At 39.2% G+C, this 25,235-nt stretch overlaps 1 protein-coding gene across 1 annotated transcript in view; it reads right to left on the minus strand.

The window, feature by feature from the left end:
* LOC144957586 (uncharacterized) overlaps window positions 1–23,971 on the minus strand; it is a 32,343-nt gene extending 8,372 nt beyond the window's left edge. The window contains exons 1-4 of the mRNA XM_078888930.1: window positions 23,747–23,971; window positions 22,481–22,794; window positions 16,559–16,630; window positions 14,980–15,060 (exon numbers count right to left, since the gene is read on the minus strand). Of these exons, the coding sequence (XP_078745056.1) occupies window positions 14,980–15,060; window positions 16,559–16,630; window positions 22,481–22,794; window positions 23,747–23,901 (622 nt within the window). The 5' untranslated portion in view covers window positions 23,902–23,971. The remainder of the gene's footprint in view (window positions 1–14,979; window positions 15,061–16,558; window positions 16,631–22,480; window positions 22,795–23,746) is intronic.
* Between the last annotated feature and the right edge of the window lie 1,264 nt (window positions 23,972–25,235).

A 25,235-nucleotide genomic window follows, 5' to 3' on the forward strand; every position in this document is an offset into this window, starting at 1 on the left:
AATACAGTACTGTATCACAGTGGAATTAATTATCTGACGCAGATGTGGGCTGAGAAGATCCACTTGTTTTTTAGGAATTAATAACATCTTGATGCGCCCCCCTATAGAGTACCGATACCTTCAACCGGGGTTACTTAGGCCATCCGGGGTTACTTAGGCCACTTAGTAGAATAAAAACGGTTGCTTTAAAAAAAGTTAAATTCATGAGTGCTTATTAGATCTATTGGGTTCTTATTATTTAAGATAAAAGCTACATGTAATTTATCTTTTAAAACAAGCAATCTTGTTTTCAGTAAGTGGCCTAAATTACCCCGGGTGGCCTAAGTAGCCCCAGTTGACGGTACTCGCTGGAATCGAGCACGTTTTTGGAAGTAGCCAAAAAGGGTGCTAAAATCCACCAAGAGTGCTGAAACCAGATGCTCATGGGAAGGAGGAGGGGGGGGGGGGGTGAGGGAGGGGTGTGTATTATGAACTTTTATATAGATAAAATTCGGTCTCACAGCTCCAGAGTGGCGCACTGCTGGAATTCAGCGTGCAAGATAATCCAGCGAGTACTGTACTGTCGTACTCTGGAAAAATCCACATTAAAAATTTTGGCCAGAAATCTCGTCCTTCAAATATCGATCGATTTAAATGACCCTCATCTTGGCAAAAACTCTCAAACCTGGGACTTCGCGAAGACCCGAGTTTGAGAGTTTTTGCCAAGATGAGGGTCATTTAAATCGATCGATATTTGAAGGACGAGTTTTTTTGGCCAAATCTTTAAATATGGGTTTTTTTTTCCCAAGAGTACGTCAGTGTTGCACAGAGCTGTTTACTTGATATTCAAAAATTCGTAGTTTCCGAGGGAAAAAAACGAAACAATAGCTTTAGAAATAGATAATTTGTCCTCAGCATGATCCATAAATGCTCCAAAGACCTGGATATACGTTCTAAGGAACTAAACTTTCCTTTTTCAACAAGATTTCTTGAGTCAAAGCGGCGTATGCAGTTCTGTAGCTGGAGCCAAAAATTCGTATTTCTACGAACTTTTCGTAGTAATAGGCAAGTCTGCTGAAGCACATAGTGTGTGTGCTTGAATACGTACTTATATTTTATAGATAGAATGAAGTTTGCGTCACTCAGGTCTTTGTTCTTGTTTTTTGCCATCCATGTTTACGAGTAATTATCACTAAACTGTATGAATCAGACTATGAATGTTCATGGTTACACATAGTTTTGTGTTTTGGTTCGTTATACTTCCGGATGGCAATGTTGTGAACTCCTTAGCCAAGCGCGTACTATCTATATCTCGATTGATATAAACCAATATTATGTGTGGTATTATTTTGGTTTTATACCGAGCACACACACACACACACACACGCACAAAGTGGCTTTGTAGAATTCAATGAAGTTTAAGTTCTGAACATACACACACACACACACACACACACACACACACAGAGAGAGAGAGAGAGAGAGAGAGAGAGAGAGAGAGAGAGAGAGAGAGAGAGAGAGAGAGAGAGAGAGTGGCTTTGTAGAATTCAATGAAGTTTAAGTTCTGGAATTATATTTATACGAATGCATTGACAATGTTCCCCTTGCAGTTTTCATGTTATGAGATATCAACAGAAGTCTAGATATATCAATTTTCGTCCCTAATCTCATAATCAATATATTTAAAACAAACCTTGGAAAATAACAAGGGGGCGATGATGATGATGATGATGGTGGTGATGATGATGATGATGATGATGGTGGTGGTGATGATGATGATGGTAGTGGTGATGATGGTGGTGGTGGTGATGGTGGTGAAGGTGGTGATGATGATGGTGGTGGTGTGATGATGGCGGTGGTGATGATGATGATGATGATGATGATGATGATGATGATGATGATGATGATGATGGTGGTGATGATGATGATGGTGGTGATGATGATGGTGGTATGATGATGGTGGTGGTGGTGATGATGATGATGATGATGATGATGATGATGATGATGCTGGTGGTGGTGATGATGATGATGATGATGAAGATTATGAAGATGATGACGACGAACGTGACGACGACGACGATGATGATGATTATGGTGATGATGAAGATGACAATTATGATAATAAAGAAGAAGACGACGACATCAACGATGACGTAGTTGACTCCAACCCGTGTCGATAATTACGGAGCCCCTTTCAATGATAAATTTGGGTCGCTTCCTCTCGGGGCGATGGAGCAGGCGTCTAATGTTACCCTTTGACGCCGCTGGTCGTCATGGCAACGCGATCCCAGTCCCGCGCATAATGGGGTGTCATTTTCTCGCGTCCCAGAGATATTTGTATCCGAATGTGAAGTGTGGATGACCGTATGTGGTGAACGCTGGGTGGTGCCGAATTATGCCATGGTGCGTTAGGGCTAAAAATTGATATGGCCGAAACTGGGGCTTAGGCATAAAAATGCTAAATTAAAACACATGATAACAAAACATAATATGGTTCAATTTTAAGAATTAAAGTATTATTTTCTTTTGATTCATTCCTTGGCATAACATGTTCTTTTTATTATTATTACTTTTTGTTGTTGAAATCTTAATTCGTTATTGATTAAAATTTTGCTTTGATCCCTAGCATGTTTCAATCCTCCCCCTCCCCCTCACTTCCCCAATCCGTTTCCGTATTGTTTTAAACAATTTTGGAATAGTTATTTTTCAAAATAAATTTTTCTCCTCCTCCTCCTACTCATGTTGCTCATCCTCTCCTCCTCCTCCTCCATCTCATTTTCTCCTTTCATTTTCTTTGTTATTAATTTTCTTTTTCTACTGTCCCCCTTCCTTCTCCTTTTCTTCTTCTTCTTCTTCCTCCTCCTTTTCTTTTTCTTCTTCCTCCCCCTCCTCCTCTTCTTCATCCTCTTCTACTTCTTCTTCTCCTCCTCCTCCACCTCCTCCTTTTCTTCTTCTTCTTCTTCTTTTCGCAAGATGATTTTTAAAAATCACTCGGCAGCTTACATGGTATAAACCAGGTTTTATGGTTTTATGGGCAAAACAATATTTAAAAAAACAAACAAACAATAATAATCATAATACTGAATAATACCGTAATTCATTTTTATGCATTTGACATTGAAAGCATTAGGCAAATGCAACCACCACAATAGCCTTGCAGATTGCCATTCTCTTTCCCAACGTCTTCAAACACAATAATTGACGTTAAATAATAGGAGAGAACGCGGCAATGTGCCTAAAAACACGTGACTGGCCACGTGGCACGGTGTAAGCCACGCCTTCCGAGGCACGTGACCAAAGATGGCCACGGGTTATAAATAATTAGAATAAATTACGTTTTTTGATTTTTAGTAATAATGATAATAAAAGTATTAGCATTATTGTGGGGATTTATTAGACATTAGGGATGCTTAGGGGTGTGATGTTTAGATCCTGTGAAAATGGCAAGAACGTTGTTTTTTTTTTTTTAAACATGACAATGCGATTTAAAGAGATCGCCTGGTTTTTGATTTCTCATTATATCATATCACACCAAAGAATTGCTGCGGCTATGTGGTCTAGTGGTATGACACTCGCTTTCGGATCGGAAGGTCCGGGTTCGAGCCTCGCGCTCGGCGCATAGTTGAGTCCTTGGAAAAGGCTCTTTACTCACTTTCTCTCGCCGTACTCAGGTGTAAAATGAGTACCTGGCCGTTAACAGCGTTGTCTTTGTCCGAAAAATTGTAATATCGCCTAACAGGCGGCATGTCCCGTCCTACATGTTAAATGTTGCTGTTGATCAGGGACCCCTTGTAAAGCGCTTTGAGCACATTTAGTGGATATTGCGCAATATAAAGATCAATGATTTTTAATTTAAAAAAAAAAAAAGAATTAATGAAAGAGTGCCAGACAAAGCAGAAATAAAAGCACAAGAAAACAATCATTCTCGAAAATCAACCTGTGTAGACTAGAGACCGAACCTCAAACCTCCTGATTACGGGGAGTGGAGCGAAGCGGCCGAGTGGTTTAGGCAGAACCGGAAGGTACTGTATTTGAGACACACTACACTTCAGGCATTTTCGTTTGTTTTTTTTGGTTTATTTCTCCCTTGGTTGAGATTATTAACCCCCATTTTTTTTCACTTTGGACAACATGTGTGATTCCTGTTGACATCAGGCATCTTGTTTGATTTATTACTTCATGGAATGCCTTGGCGACGACATCTAATGAAGGGCATTTTTTGGGGGGTCTGGAGTTGTTTCATACAAACTTTTTCAGATTATAATATACATGTAGTAAGAGATGATATTCTGGAATGAGTTTTGTGAATAAAAGATGTGTATAAAGTTCTGGAGTTGAAGCAATTCAAAATTTCGTACTTTAAATAGGCTTCAACAGTCGCATAGTAACTTAGTAACTGGTTCTAAACTATCGGAAAAATGGCGGACACCCTTATGAAATTCTTCTCCGACGAGTATAAAAGTGTATCCTGAGGAAAAAAAAAATTCATTATAAATCTGATCATGTTTTGACTTTTATAAATTCTGATCACATGACATATGAAACAGTTCTAGCCAGCATGAAGAATAAAAAGTACTGATTTTCTTTGTTTAGAACCAAGCTGCTAGTTGCTGGGTGGACGTGACATTGAATCCTATTGTGTAATGAACAAAGGTACTCTGAATGAGAAAAGTGTTGGTTGCATCGTAACGAATGTGACCATTGTCCTATGGTTGGGAAGGAGAGGGTTAATACGAACACTTTCAGATCCGTCCATTCATCCATCCATCCATCTATCCATTATAGCCGTCCATCCATTTATCCCCCCCAACAACCATTTTTTTCATTCGTGTATCAATCATTTGACACATTAAATCATTGACTATTTCGTTTATATTATAATTGAACTTCACCCATACATCCATTACCCATCCATCCATCTCAATCTATCCATCTATCCATTCCTCGATCCATCCATCTATCCACTCTATCATCCATTTACCCCTCCATCAACCCTTTTTTTCATTCGTTTATCAATCATTTCACGCGTTCAATCAATGACTCTTTCATTTATTTACTCTCTAATTTATGTATTAATTCAACTTCACGTTCTCTATCCATCTATCCACTCATTTACGCATCCATTTGTCGTCCATTATCCGTCCATCCATCTATCCATTTCTCAATTAATGTATCCCTCCAACCACCTTTTCCTTCATCCATTTATCGATCATATCACACATTGAACAATTCACCCTTTCATTTATTTATTCTTCCATTCAAATAAATTTTTTACTTCATGTATTCCATCCATCTACCTTCTTATCCAACTATCCACCCATTATCCATTCATCTATCAATCCACTCATCCATTCCTCGAACCATCCATCTATCCGTTTCGCAATTCATTTCTCCCTCCAAACACATTTTTTTTATCCATTTATCAACCATATCACATATTCAACCAGTCACCTTTCATTTATTTACTTTTCGATTCAGATAATAATAATAATTCTACTTCACGCGATCTACATTTGTTTCTTTTTTTCTTTTTCCCTTCTTTTTGTTGTTGTTTGTTTTGTTTTTGTTCTAATTAGCTGATCTAAGACCAAATATTATAAATGAAAAGAAAAACATGACCATGAAATAAAATTTGATTTCGAAGGGCTCGTCGATTCTAACATATAATTTGACACGGGGTAACAGCCAATTTTAATGCAGTGCTCTCACAAAAACACTTGGGCAGCCAAGACCAAATTGTTAAAAAATATAGGCAAAACATGAAAAAGAGAGTGTTGTTGTTGTTGTTGTTGTTGTTGTGTGTGTGTGTGTGTGTGTGTGTGTGTGTGTAAGAAAGAGAGAGAGAGAGGGAGAGAGAGAGAGAGAAAAAAGAGAGAGAGAGATAGAAATAGATAAATAGATACATAGATAGAGAGAGAGCAAGAGAGAGAGAGAGAGAGAGAGAGAGAGAGAGAGAGAGATAGGCAGGGGGAAGGGGTATACACCAGATGAAAGAGAAAAAAAATAGAATGACCTTTTAATTCCGCACTATCCACTAAACGTGCTAAAAGTATACCTTAAAAGGAGCTCCCAAGAGAAGAGAAGAGTAACAGTAGCATTTAACATGTAGGAGTGGATGTGCTTTTACAATTATTTATTTTTTGACAGAGGCAACAGCAGCTGTTAACGAGCCGGTAAGAAAATGTTAACTAAGAGCCTTCTCCATTGAATCAACGGAATAAAAAAAAAAAAAAAAAAAAAAAAAAAAAAAAAAAGAAAAAGAAAAAGAAAAAAAACAACAGATAAGAGAGAAATAAAAAGGCATTTTGTCATTGTGCAGCGGAACCATCAATTGGAATGAGTGATGACGACATAATATATAACAGAGGCTATATGGGACAAATGCCAGGAAGAGATAAAATGTTGGTAAAAATATCTATGTTAAAGAACATATCACAAACACCAATTCAAATAAGTACCAATATACCTTGTCAAATAATTAAAGATTAATCGCAACTCAAACCTAAAATGGAAAACTAACAATAAAATCCGAAGTTGTCTTATTTCTAATGTGTTTTTTGTTTGTTTTGTTTTTAAATGAAAATACTTGATCATAAAAAGAGCAAAAAGTTTGAGGGGGGCTGACAGATATCTTATCTAAGCCGAAGAACCAATAAAGGCATTATAATACATTAAGTCAAATTTGAAAGCGTCGCATCTTCAAAAAAATGTGGGAAATATAGGAATCAAAGAATAAATATCTGTATTTAGTTGCACGAAGAAGGCCTGTTAAGTTATTTAGCACTAAGAAAGATGTATTGGCAACAACAAAAACAAAATATCACCAGTACGTCTGAGACTAAGTACGACTGTGATAAAACCTCTACAGTGATAGAAACCTCTATTTCGGTCTAAACTTATTCGCACTTACAAAATTTGGCTGGAAAATAGAAACATTGGCAGCACAACACAACAACTATCACAGACTTGGAGACAAATAAGCATGGAAGCGACCAAGTGACTGTAATACTCTCAACCCTGGGCCAAGATTGCGTTCAATGACGGCGAGAAAAGAGTGCGAATAATTCCTGAACTGGGTGTGAATAAATTCCAAATAGAACCAAGAAGATTGCTGGAGAGACAAGACAAGAGCGGGGGAGAGGACAGCATATGGCCTGTCCAATTCAAGGGCAATTACTCTTGGGACAAGAGGTTTTCTCCCCTGTCGTTGAATTAGCCTCGATAGCAAAAGGAAACCGCTTTGAGTGAGTGGTTGTGAACTGGAGTAGGACTCATCTTTATGGTCTGTCTTTCAATATGTTTATCTGTCTGTCTGTTTATCGTTCCCTATCTCTCTGTCTATGATTATCCGTCTATCTATCTATCTAATTTTCTATCTATCCATCTATCTATCATCTATCTATTACATTCTATATGTATCAGTGAATATCTATTTATCCACCTAAATATCTGCGGGTCTATCGAGTTCCTACGACCGATTTTCTTTTGTTAGGGCAAACATCTTTCAGTTGTTTTGTACATCTTTATGTATGGGTGTCTCCAAGTTTGCTTAATTAGATCATTGCTCAAATGTATAGAGATCGAATATATATCTGTCTCATTCATCTTTCTGTCTGCCTGTCTATCGGTCTGTCTCTTCAGCATGGTAGGACCAAAGGCATATTCCAATCTACACAATTCAGTTGTTCATTTCCCGAAATATCTGGTCAGCATATTTTACTGAGTAACGGATTATTTGATTCTTAGTACGTAATACTGGTCATATTCATACATTCGTTTGCCTCCGATGAGAGAAAAGAATGCTAAGGGAAAAAATGAAAGAAAAAATGAAATAGAAGTGGTAGAGAGAATGAGAATGCTGCTGCTGCTGATGAGGATGAGGAGGAGGAGGATGAGGCGGTGGAGGAGGAGGGGAAATGGTACCAACAACAAAGGTTACCAAAGAAAAGAAATAATAAAAGCAGTTAAATGCCATCACGGGCCATACGACGAAAAGGTTGCCTTAAACATAAGAAAAAGAATTGTCTGTCCCTGCGGATCGCCTCGCGATTGTGTCCCCTTGTCCTCGTATTGAAGTCGCCTTCCCTCACTCCCTTTTCTTGGTACTCTCCCCTAGATCCAATTCTTGTTAGTTGTTAGAGACTTGGATTGTTCCTAATCAGCGGTCAGTTCTGTTTTCTCTCCAATTGTCTGTCCGTTTGTCTGTTTTCGTGACCTTCTGTTTACCCATTGCAGTATAGTTCTGTCTGTTTGAATGTGTGTCTGTTTGACATCTGTCTATCTGTTTGAGTTATCTATTCGTCAGTCTTTGTGACTATGTTCCATACGTTTATACATTAAATACCCATTTGCATACTATATATAACGTGTAAATGCTCTTTTCAAAAATTGATTTTCTTGTGTTATCTTTGTTTTATTTTGAACTTTGAACTTTAAATGAATAGAATGGATAAAAATAAAGAAGAAAGTGGTGGTTGGATGAAATAATAATGAATAGATACATAGTGAAATGAATAACAAATTAATTTTAAAAATGAGAGAGAGACAGAGAGAGAGAGAGAGAGAGAGAGAGAGAGAGAGAGAGAGAGAGAGGAGGGAGGGAGGGAGAGAGATAGATAGATAGATAGATAGATAGATAGATAGATAGATAGATAGATAGAGAGTCAAAGAAATGAATGATTGGATACATTTGAACATTAGTGAAAGGATGAATGATTGAATGATTGAATGAATGAACAAATAATTGAATGAATTAATGAACAAATAAATAATTGACTGAATGAATGAATTGATGGATTAATGAATGAATGAATGATTGAAAAAGATAGGGAATAAGTGGATGAATAAGTGAGTGAGTGAATTAATGAATGACTAAATGAAAGACGGATTGAATGAATGAACTAATGGATGAATGAATAAATGAGTGGATAATTAAATGAATGAATCAATCATTTCACTAAATATAAAGCAAAATATGAGTGGAATTAATATTCGAATGAGTAACACGCTGACTGACCAGCAGTTGACCATTGACAGATAACAAGAAGATGAAACCACTTGACCATCTCACCTCGACCACGACTTCTCCAAGACGACCACGCCCACCATACTTGACACACGCCTTCCCTCCTTTGCCCCCCCCCCCCTCCCCAACACCTTACAACACACACACACACACACACACACACATTCACACAACACACAAAAAAGCTCACGTTGACCAGTGATGCACGTGCATACATTTCTTTCTTGAAATATCTAATGACCTGCGTCCACAAAGACGCATCTCGTGAATTTCTAAAATTTGAAAACTTTCATGGAGAAACGTCTTTAGTAACTGATAAATTGTTTTCTGCTTTTTATTCCGGTCTTCTTTTCTTTTTCTCTTTTTTATTTGTTAAACGCACAAATGTCTCATTTTCTTCTTCTTTTTTATTTTTTAGAAGGAAGGAGACATAAAAGGTAAAATAAATCAAAAGAGAATCCCCAAAAAACCTCAACAAAGACACACACACACACACAACCCCCCCCCCCCCCCCCAAAATACAAAAAAAAAAAAAAAAAAACAACACAAAAAAAACCAACAAAACAAAAACATTAAACAAGTTACCCCTCCCCCCCACCCCCATCCACATTCCCAGGTTTGAGAGTTTTGTGTGTGTGTGTGTGTGTGGGGGGGGGGGGGGGTTGGACAAGATAAGGGTAATTTTAATCTATTGATGTCTGAAGGACGAGTTTTCTGGCCTAAATTTAAATATTGTATTTTCAGATCGAGGCGATGAGTCAAATTTTGTCAAGAACTTCTTTAACTTGGAAGATTTTATGTAGCGCAATATCCACTGAACCACCGAGAACCTTCCGATCCGAAGGCGGGTTTCGAGACTACGACATAGCCTCACAAAGAACAGTCGAACTGATTTTGTGTAAACTGAGTTTTTGAAAATGTGCTCATAATTTTAACTTCCGACCTTTCTATCTCTCTCTCCCCTCTTTCAACCTGACTCCACATTCAAGTTCTAGAGAGTTCTCTCTACCTGCTTAGCACTTCCGGCGCCCCTGTCGTCTTGTCAATGAAAATTTGATGAACACAAGGAATTAATTAGGACTGCGATCGTCTCTCCGATCACCTGACCTTTGCCTTAAATGAGGTCATGACCTTTTTAAGACGACACGACTTCGGTGCGTCGGGGGTCCTCATGCATAGCTCAGTTGGTAGATCACTCGCTTCACTCGCGAAGGGACCGATATCGACCCCGAATGCAGAAGAGAAATTGTGATTTGTGTCTAGAGCCGAAAGGTCCAGGGTTCAAGTCCGTTATGAGTGACGCGCAGTTGAGTCACTTGAAAACGCTTTACTCACATTCTCTCATCGTATTCAGGTGTAAAATGAGTACCTGGGAGTTAACAGCGTTGTCTCTGTCCGAATAAAAAAAAAATTGTATTATCGCCAAGCAGGCTTCATGTCTCGTCCAACATATTAAGTTTTGGTGTTGGCGGCAGCAGCTTCTCGTGGTTCTCACACTACCATGTTATGACGATCGACCCAATCAGCAAAGTCCGGTCCGCATTCGTGCAACGTCGCGAACCCGCCCGGTAGCATCGTCACAACACACCGTTCAACTAGATGCTCTGCCTGGAGGTCGCTTGTAACGGGCTTTGAGCACTGTTGGTGGATATTGCTCTGTATAAACGCTTAATTAAGCTTTTTCTTTCCTTAAAGAAACTCAGTCCTATACAGTTTTGTTTATAACAATCTACTTAACTGTTACAGTGTTGTAGAGGGCGGGAGTGTTAAGCTGCTGATAACAACAGGCTTAGTAAACGTACACTCGATTAAATTGTCGGCATGGGGCATCTTCCACCTTTGAACTAAGGGGGTCATTCGGTGCTGCATCTAAGAGTTAACAGTCAACGCATTTGAATTTAATTTTAATTTTGATGCAATGCGTTTAGGTAAAATATTAACAAAATCCGCCAGCCAAATTAAACAAACCAACACACAACACTGTGTGTAACGTTAGCTTTTATAGTCTGATTAATATAATTCGGTGAGATCTACTCGCTAACAGGCTAAGTAAGTAAGTAAGTAAATAAATAAATAAATGAAAAATAAACAAATAGATAATAAACAAATAAATGAAATATGTAAATAAAAAATAAGTAAATAAAAAATAAAGAAATAAATAGATAAATAAAAAAAAAGCAGTAAGGGCTGAGTGACGTCAAATATACGTTAAATGGGGTGACTTTGCCTCAAGGCGTAACTTTACATCTATCGATTTAGAGCATCTGTAGTATTCTCAAGATTGTTGAAGTTACTTTCCTTGATGGAGGACTTCGATTTTTAAAAAAATTATTTTTTAAATCAAAAGTAATAACCGTGAAAAAGCTAAATATAAATCTAATTTGTCGGAATTAATCCAGAGAGGCAAAGTCATCATCCATTGAGGCAAAAGGAACCCAGATTGTGCGATATCCTGAGGCGAGTCTTAACTCATTCAACCCTAACATCGACTATATCCGTAGTTTACCCGGTTACTTTTACCCCATGCCTATTTATTACATTTTTATGACACAAATTATAGACGTGGTATCAAAGCTAATGTTTTTAAGTTTTTGCATGTTAATGATAGTTGAATAAAACTATCTATGTACATGGTAATTTTTAATACATTTTTTTCCAATTTTGAAAAGTAGCAAAAATCTCTAGGAATGAGTGAGTTAATTCACGGATTAGATTCCAAGTGGACACACGAGAACTTTTATACTATTGGCCAATAATTTGGATGAGGAAGTGTAATAACAATACGTCGTGGCCATAACATAGAAATTACTTACTTACTTAATCCTCTTCGGGCCTTGAGGCACACAGGGCTTTGAGCTTGAGCTTATATATATATAGAGCGCAATATCCACTAAACGTGCTCAAAGCGCTTTACAAAGGATCCCTGACCAACAGCAACATGTAACATAAAGAACGAGACATGCATGAAGCCGGTTCTGCGATAATACATTTTTTTTTCGGACAGAGATACAACAACTGTTAACGGCCAGATACTCATTTTACACCTAAGTACGGTGAAAAAATGTGAGTAAAGAGTCTTTTTCCGAGGACTCAACTATGCGCCGAGCGAGGTTCGAACCCAGGACCTTCCGATCCGAAAGCTAGTGTCATACCACAAGACCACAAAGCCGCACTTACTTACTTACTTAATCCTCTTCGGGCCTTGAGACACATAGGGCATCCACCAGATATCTCCATTTTTAAAAATTGTTTTTGCGGTCAGCTGCTTTTACGGTGGCTGTATTCCAAGACATGCCTGATTCCTTTATTTCTTTTAACACAGAAGTCATCCACAGTAAAACAACTCACTCTAAGGGATATAGATAGTATGCGCTTGGCTAAGAAACTCATAACTTTGCCATTCGGAAGTATAACTGACCAACACACAAAACTCTGTGTAACCATGACCTTTCATAGTCTGGATAATACAGTTTAGTGAGAATTACTCATGAACGTGGATGTCAAAAAACAATAACAAAGACTCGATTGACGTCAACTTCATTCTAGCTATACAATTTGTTGATGTTTTAAAAAAAGATGTTTTACTCCCACTGATGAGACAGCGTGTGTATTTGAAACACAGGGCAAGAAATACAACTTTTTGGGCGCTAGTCAAAGTTTTGGGGCAAACACAATGGTGACCCCTCGTCTCAAAACGGTATTATGTCGGGATGGACCAGATGCTAAAAAGTCAAATTATAGTTAAACTGGTCAAAAATATGAAACGTTTGTATTTAGCACCGTAAAATATGATATTCTTTCTCCCCTTCAAAGTATATTACAAACTCAAATTAAGCAGGACATTTCTGGCTACAAATTCCACTTTTAGCATCTTAACCATCCCGACTTAATACCTTTTTGAGACGAGGGGTCACAATTATGATTTTTGCATCAAGCTCACTTGCATTTAAACCATCAGAGGGAGCAAAAAAACAAACAAACCAAAAAAACAAAAAAAAACAAAAAAAAAAAAAAAAAAAAAAAAAAAAAAAAAAAAAAAAAAAAAAAAAAAACCAAACAAAACATGTAGGCTGGCTGGACATTTTGCTAGTGCGCATAAATAAAAACCTGAAAATTAGATTCACAGGGAACCTGAGTGACCAGGGGCAGCGTGGCTCAGCGGTATGGTCTTTGCTTCCTACCCAAAAGGTACCGGATTCGATCAACCGCCGCGCTTTGTGGCCTTGAGCAAGTCACCTCGCCCAGCTCACTTTGCGGCGCTGCATTGCGGCTGACGCCTGGGTTATTCCAGTCTTCCCTTGGAATAGACCCTAAAGACAAATTTCCCCATGGGGATGAATAAAGGGAATTTTAATTTGATTTTTTAATAGCATTTTTGCATTGTGAAACTACCAATAATGAATGAATCAATCGATCAATAAAACAATAGATAGATAAATAAATAAATAAATAAATACATAAATAAATGAATAAATAGATAAATAGATAAATGAATAAATAAATAAAGAAATAAATAAATAGAAAAATGAATAAATAGAGAAATGAATAAATAAATAAATAGATATGAAAGAAAAAGAAAACAGCTATAGATACCAATGCCCTTAAAAAGCAATTCCAGGCTTGGACTAAAACATAAAGGGCTCAAAGAACATTTCTTTTCTTTTTTTTTCTATGAATTATCTTTATCTAAGCTAAATATTGGCTATAGATTAAGAAAGGAAATTACTTAATCTAATATTCTTATATAAGATCGGGACAAGGGGGGGGGGGGGGGCTCCAATTCTAACGTCAATGTCCAATAGGACCAGGAAAATATGAGCAGAATACTTTACCTTAAAAATGGCAAGATTCAGGCGTCAAATAATCTGTAGGAAACCGATGTGTACTTATTTGCAGGTCTGATAATCCAACTGACTTATTATTATTATTATGGGCTCATTGTTGTAATGGAAATACTTTCAAACCAAGCAAAATATATTCTCAATTACAAAAATGTTAAATTAAGCCCGGAATTGGATTCAATAGTCTGATGTCACTAGCCCAGCAACGGCGCCCATCATGGTTCTAAACAAAGAAAATCGGTACCTTTTATTTTTCATGCTGGCTAGAACTTTTCATATGTCTTGTGATCAGAATATGTAAATGTCAAAACCTGATCAGATTTATAATGCTTTTTTTTTCTCTGGATACACTTTTATGCTCGTCGGAGAAATATTTCAAAAGGGCGTCCGCCATTGTTCCGATAGTTTAGAGCCAGTTACTAAGTTACCGAACCTTCGGACCAAAGATGATTTTGGAAGAAATATGGTCATGGTGTTGAAGAGTTGGGAAGACGGTGTGATAAGAGATTGAAATGGTGCAGAGTAGGGGAAATGTTGTTGTGTCCAGAAGTAAGACACGGGCATAGTAGAAAGCTTTGAGATGATGTTTGGAGCAAACTTTGGCGGGATGACCGTTAGAAGTTGGGGAGTGGGCGTTTGGAGTTTTTGGCGATTTGCAGTGACAAATGGATCGGTTTTGTTTGTGAGTTTGTGTGAATGTGTACGTATATGTATGTATGTGTGTGTGTGTGTGTGTGTGTGTGTCTTTGTGTCTCTGTGTGTGTTTGTGCATGAGTATAGTATGGTAACGCATTTGTATTTGTGTGTTTTCGAGTGGGCGTGGGTTGGTTCGTGAATGCTTAAGACTTTATATAATGAATCATTACACCTTTACCTCTTTATCCAAAAGCATGGCCGCTTTGGATATCTCTCTCTCTCTCTCTCTCTCTCTCTCTCTCTCTCTCTTATATATATATATATATATATATATATATATATATATATATATATATATATATATATATATTGATATAATGATATATATGTAAATGGATAGAAAGGGAGATAGATAGATTGATAGATAGCAAAAAAGAGAACGAGAGAGAGAGAGAGAGAGAGAGAGAGAGAGAGAGAGAGAGAGATGCACTATCTCACCTTTATGCTTGTCTCGTAAATGGGAGAGGTATGGAGAATCCTCGGGATAAATGTACCTCATGTCATACGGGTAGGGGACAACTAAGAATGCAGGAGAATGGGGGAGGGAGGTATTTGTGGAAAAAAAAGGAGGGGGGAGGGGGGGGGAAGGAAGAGGCGTCAATCATAAATGGAACAATGGTGTAGGATTTCAGTGTCAGAAAGAAAAAAAGAAAAACATGCCACAGTAAATTAATTAGAAATGTAGGATCAATTTTTATATCAAATACAATCGATGCCGCACACAAGCACGTTTTCTTAGAATACAACATTTTCCCCCCTAAATTGATAACACAATGACAAGTATCTCTTGTATATGACAGAACATGATTAATCTATAGTGTTGCCATCCCTTCCACTCATATCTCTTATGTATATTGTTCTACCCCTCCCCATAAATAGTACCGTGTAATGTCAATACAATACGGAGTTATAGTTAGACACCGAAGCTCGCCTAACGAACGACTTGCCCAACACGTGACCATTTTTTTTCTCGCGTCCTCTCGTCTAATCTCGTCACTCCGGAATAGAAAGAGGAGGCGGAGTTCATATGATATAACGCAATGAAAGTTCTGTCCGATGACGGGTGGGGGGATATCACCTCTCCAAAACTTACCTTATTATATGAGATCTTGAGATTCTTATCCAATCATCGATTGCTCGTTTGACAGTTCGCTTGTGAACAGTTAGGAGACCATCTCTTGATTTATGGGCAGGCGGCTTTGCGTAAAGGCGGTGAGTGTTGTATACATCAAAGAGTACCGCTGACCGATGGGTAAATAGTGGTTGTGTAACCCAAAAGCCCTGCCGTCTCGACTGCAAGGTCTTGTATGTAATAGTTGCGTCACCATCTCAAGGCTCAGGAATTAATTAGTGAGCTGATTCAAACAATGTGGGTTTCAAATTTATCGTATACGTAATCATTTGGAAGCTACAGAGAAAGGTGTTTTTGTGTAATCCCTTTCACACACACACACACGCGCGCGCACACACACACACACACACACACACACAAACATATACAAACAATACACATCCCTGGTCATCTATTGCCTATATTATTAATGTTAATATATACATCCCATGCTGATTGTCACTACCCCCCCCCCCCCCAACCATTTCCACCATCCAAGTACCAGCGGCCTTTTCTCTTTGATTTCGTATCATGGTCTACCCGAAGCCCAACACCTCGATCGTTTGTGGGTCAACCCCCCCCCCCTCCCCCCCTCCCCCCCCACCTTCCCCCGTAATCAATTTATAATTTTCTCTCTGTATAGAGCGCCACATGCACAATTATATACTATTGAATGACACTGACCTTGCCCCTCCCCTAACACAAGCCAACAGCAACCCAAGCTATCCTCTATCACGTGACCTTAGATCCGATGCTGCATACCGCTTGAGAGTCTTCACTATCCAGATCTCGTTCATGGTCACGTGAGAAGGCTATATCCGTTCGGGTTCGGCGTTCGGGTTCGGCGTTCGACCCGATTTCGTTAAAAGCCTAATACAATAATAATTTGTTGTCAAACGAACTCACCATCTGGGGGTGGAGGTGGTTGTGTTACGGTGACGTCAGGGCGAGGGAAGATGGGGCATCCCCTAGTAGTATCTGTTGTGGAATGGAGAGTGAGGATGTGAAGGAGTTAGGATAAATGGTCATCATCATCATCATTGCCTTTTCACCCTGGTTCAGGGTATAGGCCAAATACAAACAGTTTCCATCCTTCTCTATCCTGAGCTAACTTTATAAACTCGTTCCATGTCTTATCACTTCTCTTATATCAGCTTCTTTAATTCTTATCCATGTTCCCCGTGGCCTTCCCCTTGATCTTCTGCCCTGAGGGTTCCAGTCCAATACTTTCTTTGTTATAAAAGATACTTTGATCGAAAAAAAAAAAAAAAAGAAAAGAAAAGAGAACTCCCTCCCCAAAAGTCCAAACCAAAAGACAACTCAAAGTAAACCAAAAAAAAATCAAAATCAAAGACAAAAACAAAAACAAACGCAAAAACTGAAGGACAGAAGAATAAAAAAAAAGACAACAAAAACCCCCAAAAACAACAAATACTAAACAAACGACACACTCAAAGTGCCAAAACGAAGGTAATAGGCAAGAAAATAACCAGAAATAACCCAAATAACAACAACAACAGTAACAACGTTGATAACGCGGTCATCGAATTATTAATTATCCACCCGGATTGTTTTTAACGGAATCATTTCCACACGCGTCACCGCAAATCTTCCGCCAAACTCTCGCCAAAACCCGCTAAATCCCTCTCGGTTGACCTCGGCAATTCTCGGAGCTCTTCAAAGCCAGAATGACAGTATTGATCACAGAAAAAAAAGAACGCAGAAAATCTTGCCTGCTTTATGAGAGTGTTTGTGAGTTTGGTGTTGGGATGCAGAGAGAGATTGTCTTTTCCTTGTTTAGACTGGGATTGCCTCCGTAATCCAGCTTGCCAAACAGGCAGTGATATGATTTGATTAGACCAGGATTTCATGGATCTGAAATAGGCAGTCTCTCTCTATCTTTATCTCTCTTTCAGTCTCTTGATATCTCTCTGTCTTAATCTCTTTGCCTTCATTTCTTAATCTCTCTCTCTCTCTCTCTCTCTCTCTCTCTCTCTCTCTCTCTCTCCCCTCTCTCTCTCTCTCTCTCTCTCTCTCTCTCTCTCTCTCTCTCTCTCTTTCCGTTCATCTAGATCTTTTTCTTTCTCTTCATCTTCATCCCTCTACCATGATATCTTCCTTCAGATGTTATGACTAATTACGTCTCATTTTCAAATTGTGTAAATATGTAAATGTTCCTCTTCGAGTATAAACAGTGTATGTTTGGGAGTGAGATAATATTAATTCACTTGATAAAATCTCTCTTCTGACAGAATTGATACAAATACACTTTGTATTTGAGGGTACATTTCATGGAACACTTTCTAGCCAGTCAAATGATTATATCGCTGTATTTGCTCTACTTTCGATTTCACTCTAACCAATCAGAATACTCAATTAATTGGTTGAATAGGACCGATGTATTAAAGGCACCCGAGTTTGACCGTAGCCATCGTTAACTAAATGACCAAAAGAAAACAAATCGTGAGTTGTATTCAACCAATGGAATCATTTGTTTCCTTAAGCTCGACTAACGACAACTCACGGGACGCTGCTCAAAACTTCAAAATGACATCAAACTGTAAGTCCTAGAAGGTTCTAGTATCAGGCAATAAGTTAACGATGGCTACGGTCTTTGACCGCGATAGGTGATAGATAAGGTACTCGTATTAGTGTGCAATTTGATATCTATCCATCGGTTGAAAGAAAACTTGGAACTATCATATTGAGCTTCTTTTTTCAGTTTTTTTATATAGCGCAATATCCAATAAATGTGCTCAAAGCGCCTTACAAAGGTCCCTGGCCAACAGCAACATTTAACATTAATTTAGGACCGGACATGACGCCTGTTAGGCGATGTTACATTTTTTTCGGACAGAAACAACGTTGTTTACGACCAGGTACTCATTTTACACCTGGGTACGGTGAGAGAATGTGAGTAAAGAGCCTTCTCCAAGGATTCAACTATGCGCGTAACGAGGCTCAAACCCAGGACCTTCCGATCCGAAAGCGAGTGCCATATCAATAGACCACATAGACTGCATATGACACCGATCCAAGCCCGATGATGTAATGGAATATTTATGTCATCACAAAAGTCATATTTTGTGATTTTCCGACAGACTTTCTCCAATGAGAGCTAACCCCGCAGCGTTACAGTCGTCTCCATTTAAATCACGCTAGCACAAGACGTCAGTTCCGAATGTTTTCTTCTCACCCATTGTCAGTAGTCCTCAATCCATCCAACTATTCATTCATTCATTCACCCCTCCGACTAGCCGATCGTCCGTCCGCCTATCCATCCATCGATTCATCCATCCACGCAGACATCCATCTATCCATCTATCAATCCATCAATCTAATATCACTCCATCCTTCAATTCCTCCATTGTGACTGTCCATCCATCCATCCACCCATCTATCCACCTATCAATCCATCAATCCACTTTCACTCCATCCATCCACCTATCAATCCATCAATTTAATATCACTCCTCCTTCAATTCCTCCACTTTGACTGTCCATCCATCCTTCCATCCACCCATCTATCCACCTCTCAATCCATCAGTCTAATATCCCTCCATCCTTCAATTCCTCCATTGTGAGTGTCCATCCATCCATTCATCCATCCATCTATCCACCTATCAATCCATCTATCTAATATCACTCCATCCTTCAATTCCTCCACTGTGACTGTCCATCCATCCATCCATCCATCTATTCATTCAGCCATTAATTTATCCGTCAAATTATCCATCCTTACACTCAAACCCACCCATCAATCCGTTCATCGATCTGCCATCCATTCATCCAGCTATAAATCCATCTATTGATCCATCCATACATCGATTTATCCATCCATCCATCGACCGATCCATCAATCATCCGTCGAACCATTTATCCTTTTATCAATTATAATCTATCCATCTTTCGTCCATTTATCAATCGATCCATCCATCCATCCAGCATCCACTTTTATGTCTATCTCTCTATCTATTCATCAATATATCTATCCATAATCCGTCGTTGATTCATCCATCGACCGATGCATGCATCATTATCTATCAGTAAATTTATCCATCTCTCAATCACATATCCATTTATTAATTCATCCATCCATTCAAACATTCACGCAAAGCGTATAATATTTTTTTTTCCTTTAACAAAAGCAACCTCTTTAATAATACCAGTCACAGGCTAACAAGAATTAATCCATACACAAACCGAGAAGGGTAATGAATGTAAGTGTGCCTTGCTAAACACTCTATACCGGGTGCAGAACTTTTGTGATCATAGTCTTCCATCCGGCAATTAAACACGCTCAACAAAGCTTGACTTTCGATATAATACAAGACATCGTACTGCGGCACCATAAATGACATGCGGTACTCGATTTTCAATAGCTCTCTCTCTCTCTCTCTCTCTCTCTCTCTCTCTCTCTCCGCCTCTCTATCTCTCTTCCTCTCTTTTCACTCACCCACCACCAACCCACCCTACACTAAAACATCCCCGTGGGCGGTGCCAGAACAAAGTCTGCTTGATTGACAGGCGGTGACACGTGGGCGGGGTCCAATCATCCTAGCCTTTTCCGGTTTATGACAGATTTGATGCGCACACGTCCATGTTCCTATCCCATTGTTAACTTTCCCCTATGAATATAATCAGTGAAGCTAGAACACAAATCCTATTGACTATTTGCTCAGATTTGTCAAGGAAAAAACATGCCTCTGTAGGCGAAGAACGAATTTCAGGGTTATAATTATAGTAAGGTCGCTAAATAGAAACAAATCGCCGATCGCGGAAAGTAATGATAAACATTCTATTTGTGACCTCCCCCCCCCCCCCCCCCCACACAATAGCTGAGCTCAGACATGTAACACCCGGACTTGTACAAAGGGCAATATTATCCACTATATGTGCTCAAAGCTCTTTACGAGTGGTCCCAAGCCAACAGCAACTCTTGAGTTGTAGATAGAGACCAAACACCTTTGGGGCGCAATGGCATGTTTTCCACGGGTGCAACACTGTGACTGACCACTTACTCATATTATAATTGAGTACGGTGAGAGAATAATGTGAGTCATAAGCATTTCCCAAGGAGTTAACTTTGCGCCACCCATAGAGGGACTCGACCCAGGGACCCAACTAGCCGAAAGCGAGTGTCATACCACAAGCCGTAAATAGGGAAAAAAAAGTTGATGTTAAAATACTGGTACCTATCTCATTGGAAGTGTAAAACCACTCTTCCGGAGGACTGGATACCTACCTTTGCGTAACTGATCTTCTGGTTTCAGAGTGAACACATCTTAATTCCTAGTCCAAATATATTCTAATCGTCAGGAGAAATAACCCATCCTTACTCTTTTGCGTCCCCAATCCTTAGAATCTGCCTATAGATAGAATGAAGTTGACGTCACTCGGGTCTTTGTTATTGTTTTTTGCCATCCACGTTTATGAGTAATAGACACTTAGATAACCACGCCTCTCGGACAGTCGTCATAATGTAAACAATAGCAGTGATTGGTTAACACAGCGAACTACACAGGCTTTACTATCGCTGGTATATTTCTAAGTAAAATACTCACTGATCTATTGCTTGATCAAGAGAACCAACACAGAAAACTGTGTGAACTTAAACGTTTATAATATGACTGAGAAAATCCTTTGATAACTAGCCATTTGGCGGTATAAACACAAGAACAATGACCAGAGAGAGGTCGATTTCACTCACGTTACTGTTTATAAACAAGCAACTATGTTTGTCCGAGCACGTGTGAAGGTGTATAAAAAATTCCATGTTTTGATTGGTCAAAAATCTACTGGTTAATTCTCACTTAACTGTATTAACCAGACTATAAACGTTCAAGGTTACACATAGTTTTGTATGTTGGTCCGTTATACTTCCGGATGGAAATGATGTGAGTTTCTTGGCCAAGCGCACACTATCTTAAATATCTACATTCATATTGCGCAATTCCAAGATAACTCCATGTCCAATTCGTTTCAAAATGCCTTATTTATTCCGCAGCAAAGTATCTTAAGCCAAATTTCTGTTTCATCCATCAAACGCTGCTTTCTATGTGTTATAATTGGATTCAATAGTCTGATGACGCCCAGCAACGGCGAGCAACGTGGTTCTAAACAAAGAAAATCGGTACTTTTTATTATTCATGCTGGCTAGAACTTTTCATATGTCATGTGATCAGAATGTATAAAAGTCAAAACATGATCATATTTATAATGTTTTTCTCCTCTGATTACATTAATATGCTCGTCGGAGAAATATTTCATAATGGCGTCCGCCATTGTTCCGATAGTTTAGAGCTAGTACTAAGTTAGTATGCGTCATTTCGAGGGAAGTGATGTCATGACTGTTGAAGGCTATTTCCGTACTAGCAATCTCGTATTCAATGTCTATAATAGCGAGGTATTCATTCAAATCTGAATAGAGTGGGGGTACATGGACATAACCCTGGAGTCCACCAAATCTTTGCAATCGTTGTCATCACGGGGCTCTTTCAATGATACCCGACTATGTTTCTAGACGGGACATCAGAGAACCAGAAGGCGAAATGAGCTCCCCAAAGCCTGGGGTCTTAAGAATACTTTTTGTTTTTTTAATTGTGATAAAAAGATAACACGGAAAAGTTCTGAATTGAATCGTTACATACAATTGATATATCGGATGCCAATCCTTCGTAAGCTGAGCAATAAACAGAGGAACGTTGAATACAAATAATCAAAATGTAGTGAGAATTGTAGTGTGGAGGAGTTTAAGTACGTTATTCCATTAATAATCAGAGCTATGATAAAGTTAAAATGGAAATAATACAATAAAAAAGATGCTTACCACAGCAGTTATTGATTTCGTAACTAATGTCACGTGGTTCTTGCTTGACGCTGACGTCATTGTTGGAGGAAAACCCTGGGTAGTGACGTGGCGGGGCTGCCGGTAAACCGAAATTCCTCTCGGGAAGATCCGGGGATTTGAGAATGGGCGGGGCTAATGCGTATGGGGCGGTGCTTGGTTGTGTATGAGCCAACGGGGGTACTGGAGGGGCGGTATGGTGGGGAAGGGCGTGGTGTTGAGAGTTATCTGGAGGGGGGAAGAGGGGGTTTGGGCTTAGGTAGCTGTGGTTGGGTTGGGAGTGAGGACGGGGGTATCTGAGGAATAAAGATGACCTAAGTAGAAGAGAGCAGCATGTGTAATTTCATCTTAAACAAAGAAACAAAAACAGCAAAAGGACTTATTGCACCAATTTTGGATGAATGATTTACTTTTCACTGGCCTCCTATAATGCCAGATATTAAATTTTTCATAGATTTATAAATTATGACGATGAGAACCACACTTTAGAAATCAAAATTCTATTCGAAATCATCAAACAGTGAAATTTAGAGATGCAGCATATCCTGATTTTGTTCATAGACTGGGCTATATGGAAGATAGAAAACAAAGAGGCACATGAAACCCGTTTGGTTTTTAGAAAGTAACCGAGGGATTTGATGACATTCTAACATTGTAGTGTGGGTGCGTGATAACCGGACAGTTATTCAGATACAGGGGAGGGTTGCTTTAGTCATGTAACTTAGACGCTTCCTTTGCATGGCCGCTCGGCGAGGTCGGACTAAAGACCTAGTGGCTGTCCAAGGAAACATCTCATCTATGCAATACATTTTAACTTTAAACCTTCTTGCCGCGACAAGAGAGAAACCCGATGATGGGGCCTAGCCACATAATAGATGGTACCCTATTACAACTTAAAGTAAAATCTTCTAGTAAAAAAAATGATATTGACACGTATTATGTCTTAACCATAGTAATAATAATTAAAGTTAAAGGGTAAGAAGAACACGTTATGCGAAATTAATGGTACGGTTCAATAAAAGAATTATTGGATTCTTGCGTTTGAAATTTATGCTCTCAATGTGGCTCTCCGAAAGTTTCTACCTCATATCAACCCATTGAAGACGAGGGAACTCGTTCATAATTCCAAACGCCAGAGTTCGGTAATTCCATATCATTGCGTTCCTTGGGGCAATAAAATGTTGGAGGGTAAAGAAAGAAGGGGAAAGAAATCATAGTAAGGAAGGAAAGATTCAATTCTATACCAACCTCTCTGTCGTTGAAAAAAGGCCATTGATTCCATTTATAGATCCAGGCAAACATTGAAGAGGTTGATTCGGCTGTTGTTGTTGTTGTTGCTGTTGCTGTTGCTGCTGCTGATGTTGTTGTTGTTGTTGTTGTTGTTGTGGTGTTTGGAGCGGCATAAAGATAGACCCTGATTGAGACAAATTTGACTGCAAAGAATTGGAGATTGGTTGTGGTTGTGGTGGTTGCTGTTGTTGTTGCTGTTGCTGCTGTTGTTGGAGGTGCTGCGGTGGTAAAAGCGGTGTTAGATGTGGCTGATGTTGCTGTTGCTGTTGTTGTTGTTGTTGTGTTGATATCGGAACATGAGGCAAATGTGTTAAACGATTTTGTTGCGGTAACGTTAGATATGTTTGTTGATTGTCTTGTTGCTGTTGATGGGACATGTGGTGTTGCTGATGTTGTGGTTGTTGCTGCGGCTGTTGATGGTGAGGATGAATTTGATGATGATAAGAGGAAGAAGTAGAAGAAGAAGATGTAATGATGCTGTCAGTAGCGAATGAGGAGTCTTTTTCTGACGCGGATGGAATTATATTGGAAGAAGGGGACGAAGGGGTCGATGTCTTTTCCTCGTTCATGCAAGAGGAGGAGGAGGAGGAGGAGGCGGAGTAAGACAGGGAACTTCTTTCTTCGTGAAAGCCGTAACCCATCGTCGTTGTGGAGGCGGGAACTGGGATTGGTAAACATCCGGTTGTGTCGGCCATTTTGGAAATGTTATTACTGTTGTTGTTGTTGTTGTCGTTCTGATGGCACAAGTTGAAATCACTGCAATAACGTACTCCAAAATCTCTGCAAGTATCACCAATCTTGAGACAGCTGTTGTTGTTGTTGTTGTTGTTGTTATTACTGCCACTGCAGCTGCTGCTGCCGTCGTTGTTGAGGGAATGGCTGCTCGGACCGGGGCAAGCTCCAGGGCACGTTGCTTGGTGTGATGCAATGTCGAGTCCCACTGTACCAAAGAACGGTAATTTATAAGTGACGCTACAGTCGAGTCTGTTGTTTTCGTTGCTGTTGCCGCTAATATTGTTGCTGTTGTTGTTGTTGTTGTTTTCCTCTTCTGCGATTTTCATTTCCGGTGCGTGTCAAGCTGTTCCGAAAAGGAAGAAAAAGAGAAAGAGACTGGAATATTAGATGACAATGTCTTGAGCATTTATAAAGAGTAATATCCACTAAACAAGCTGAAAGCGCTTTACAAGGGAGCTCTAGCCAACGACAACACTTAACATGTAAGACGAGACATCACGCCTGCTAGGCAATATTATTATTTTTTTCAGACGAGACAACGCTGTTAATGTCCAAGTACTCACTTTACACCTGATCACGGCGACAGAATCTGAATAAAGAGACTTTTCCAAGGACTCAACTATGTCCCGCTCAGAGCGAGGACTCGACCTCTGGAATTTCCGATACGAAGGCGAGAGTCATACCACTAGACAACATAGTCCCACAAAAAGCT

Source organism: Berghia stephanieae, chromosome 12 (assembly GCF_034508935.2).
Source record: "Berghia stephanieae isolate SIO BIC M18660-M18661 chromosome 12, UCSD_Bste_1.3, whole genome shotgun sequence".
Classification (NCBI taxonomy): domain Eukaryota; kingdom Metazoa; phylum Mollusca; class Gastropoda; order Nudibranchia; family Aeolidiidae; genus Berghia; species Berghia stephanieae.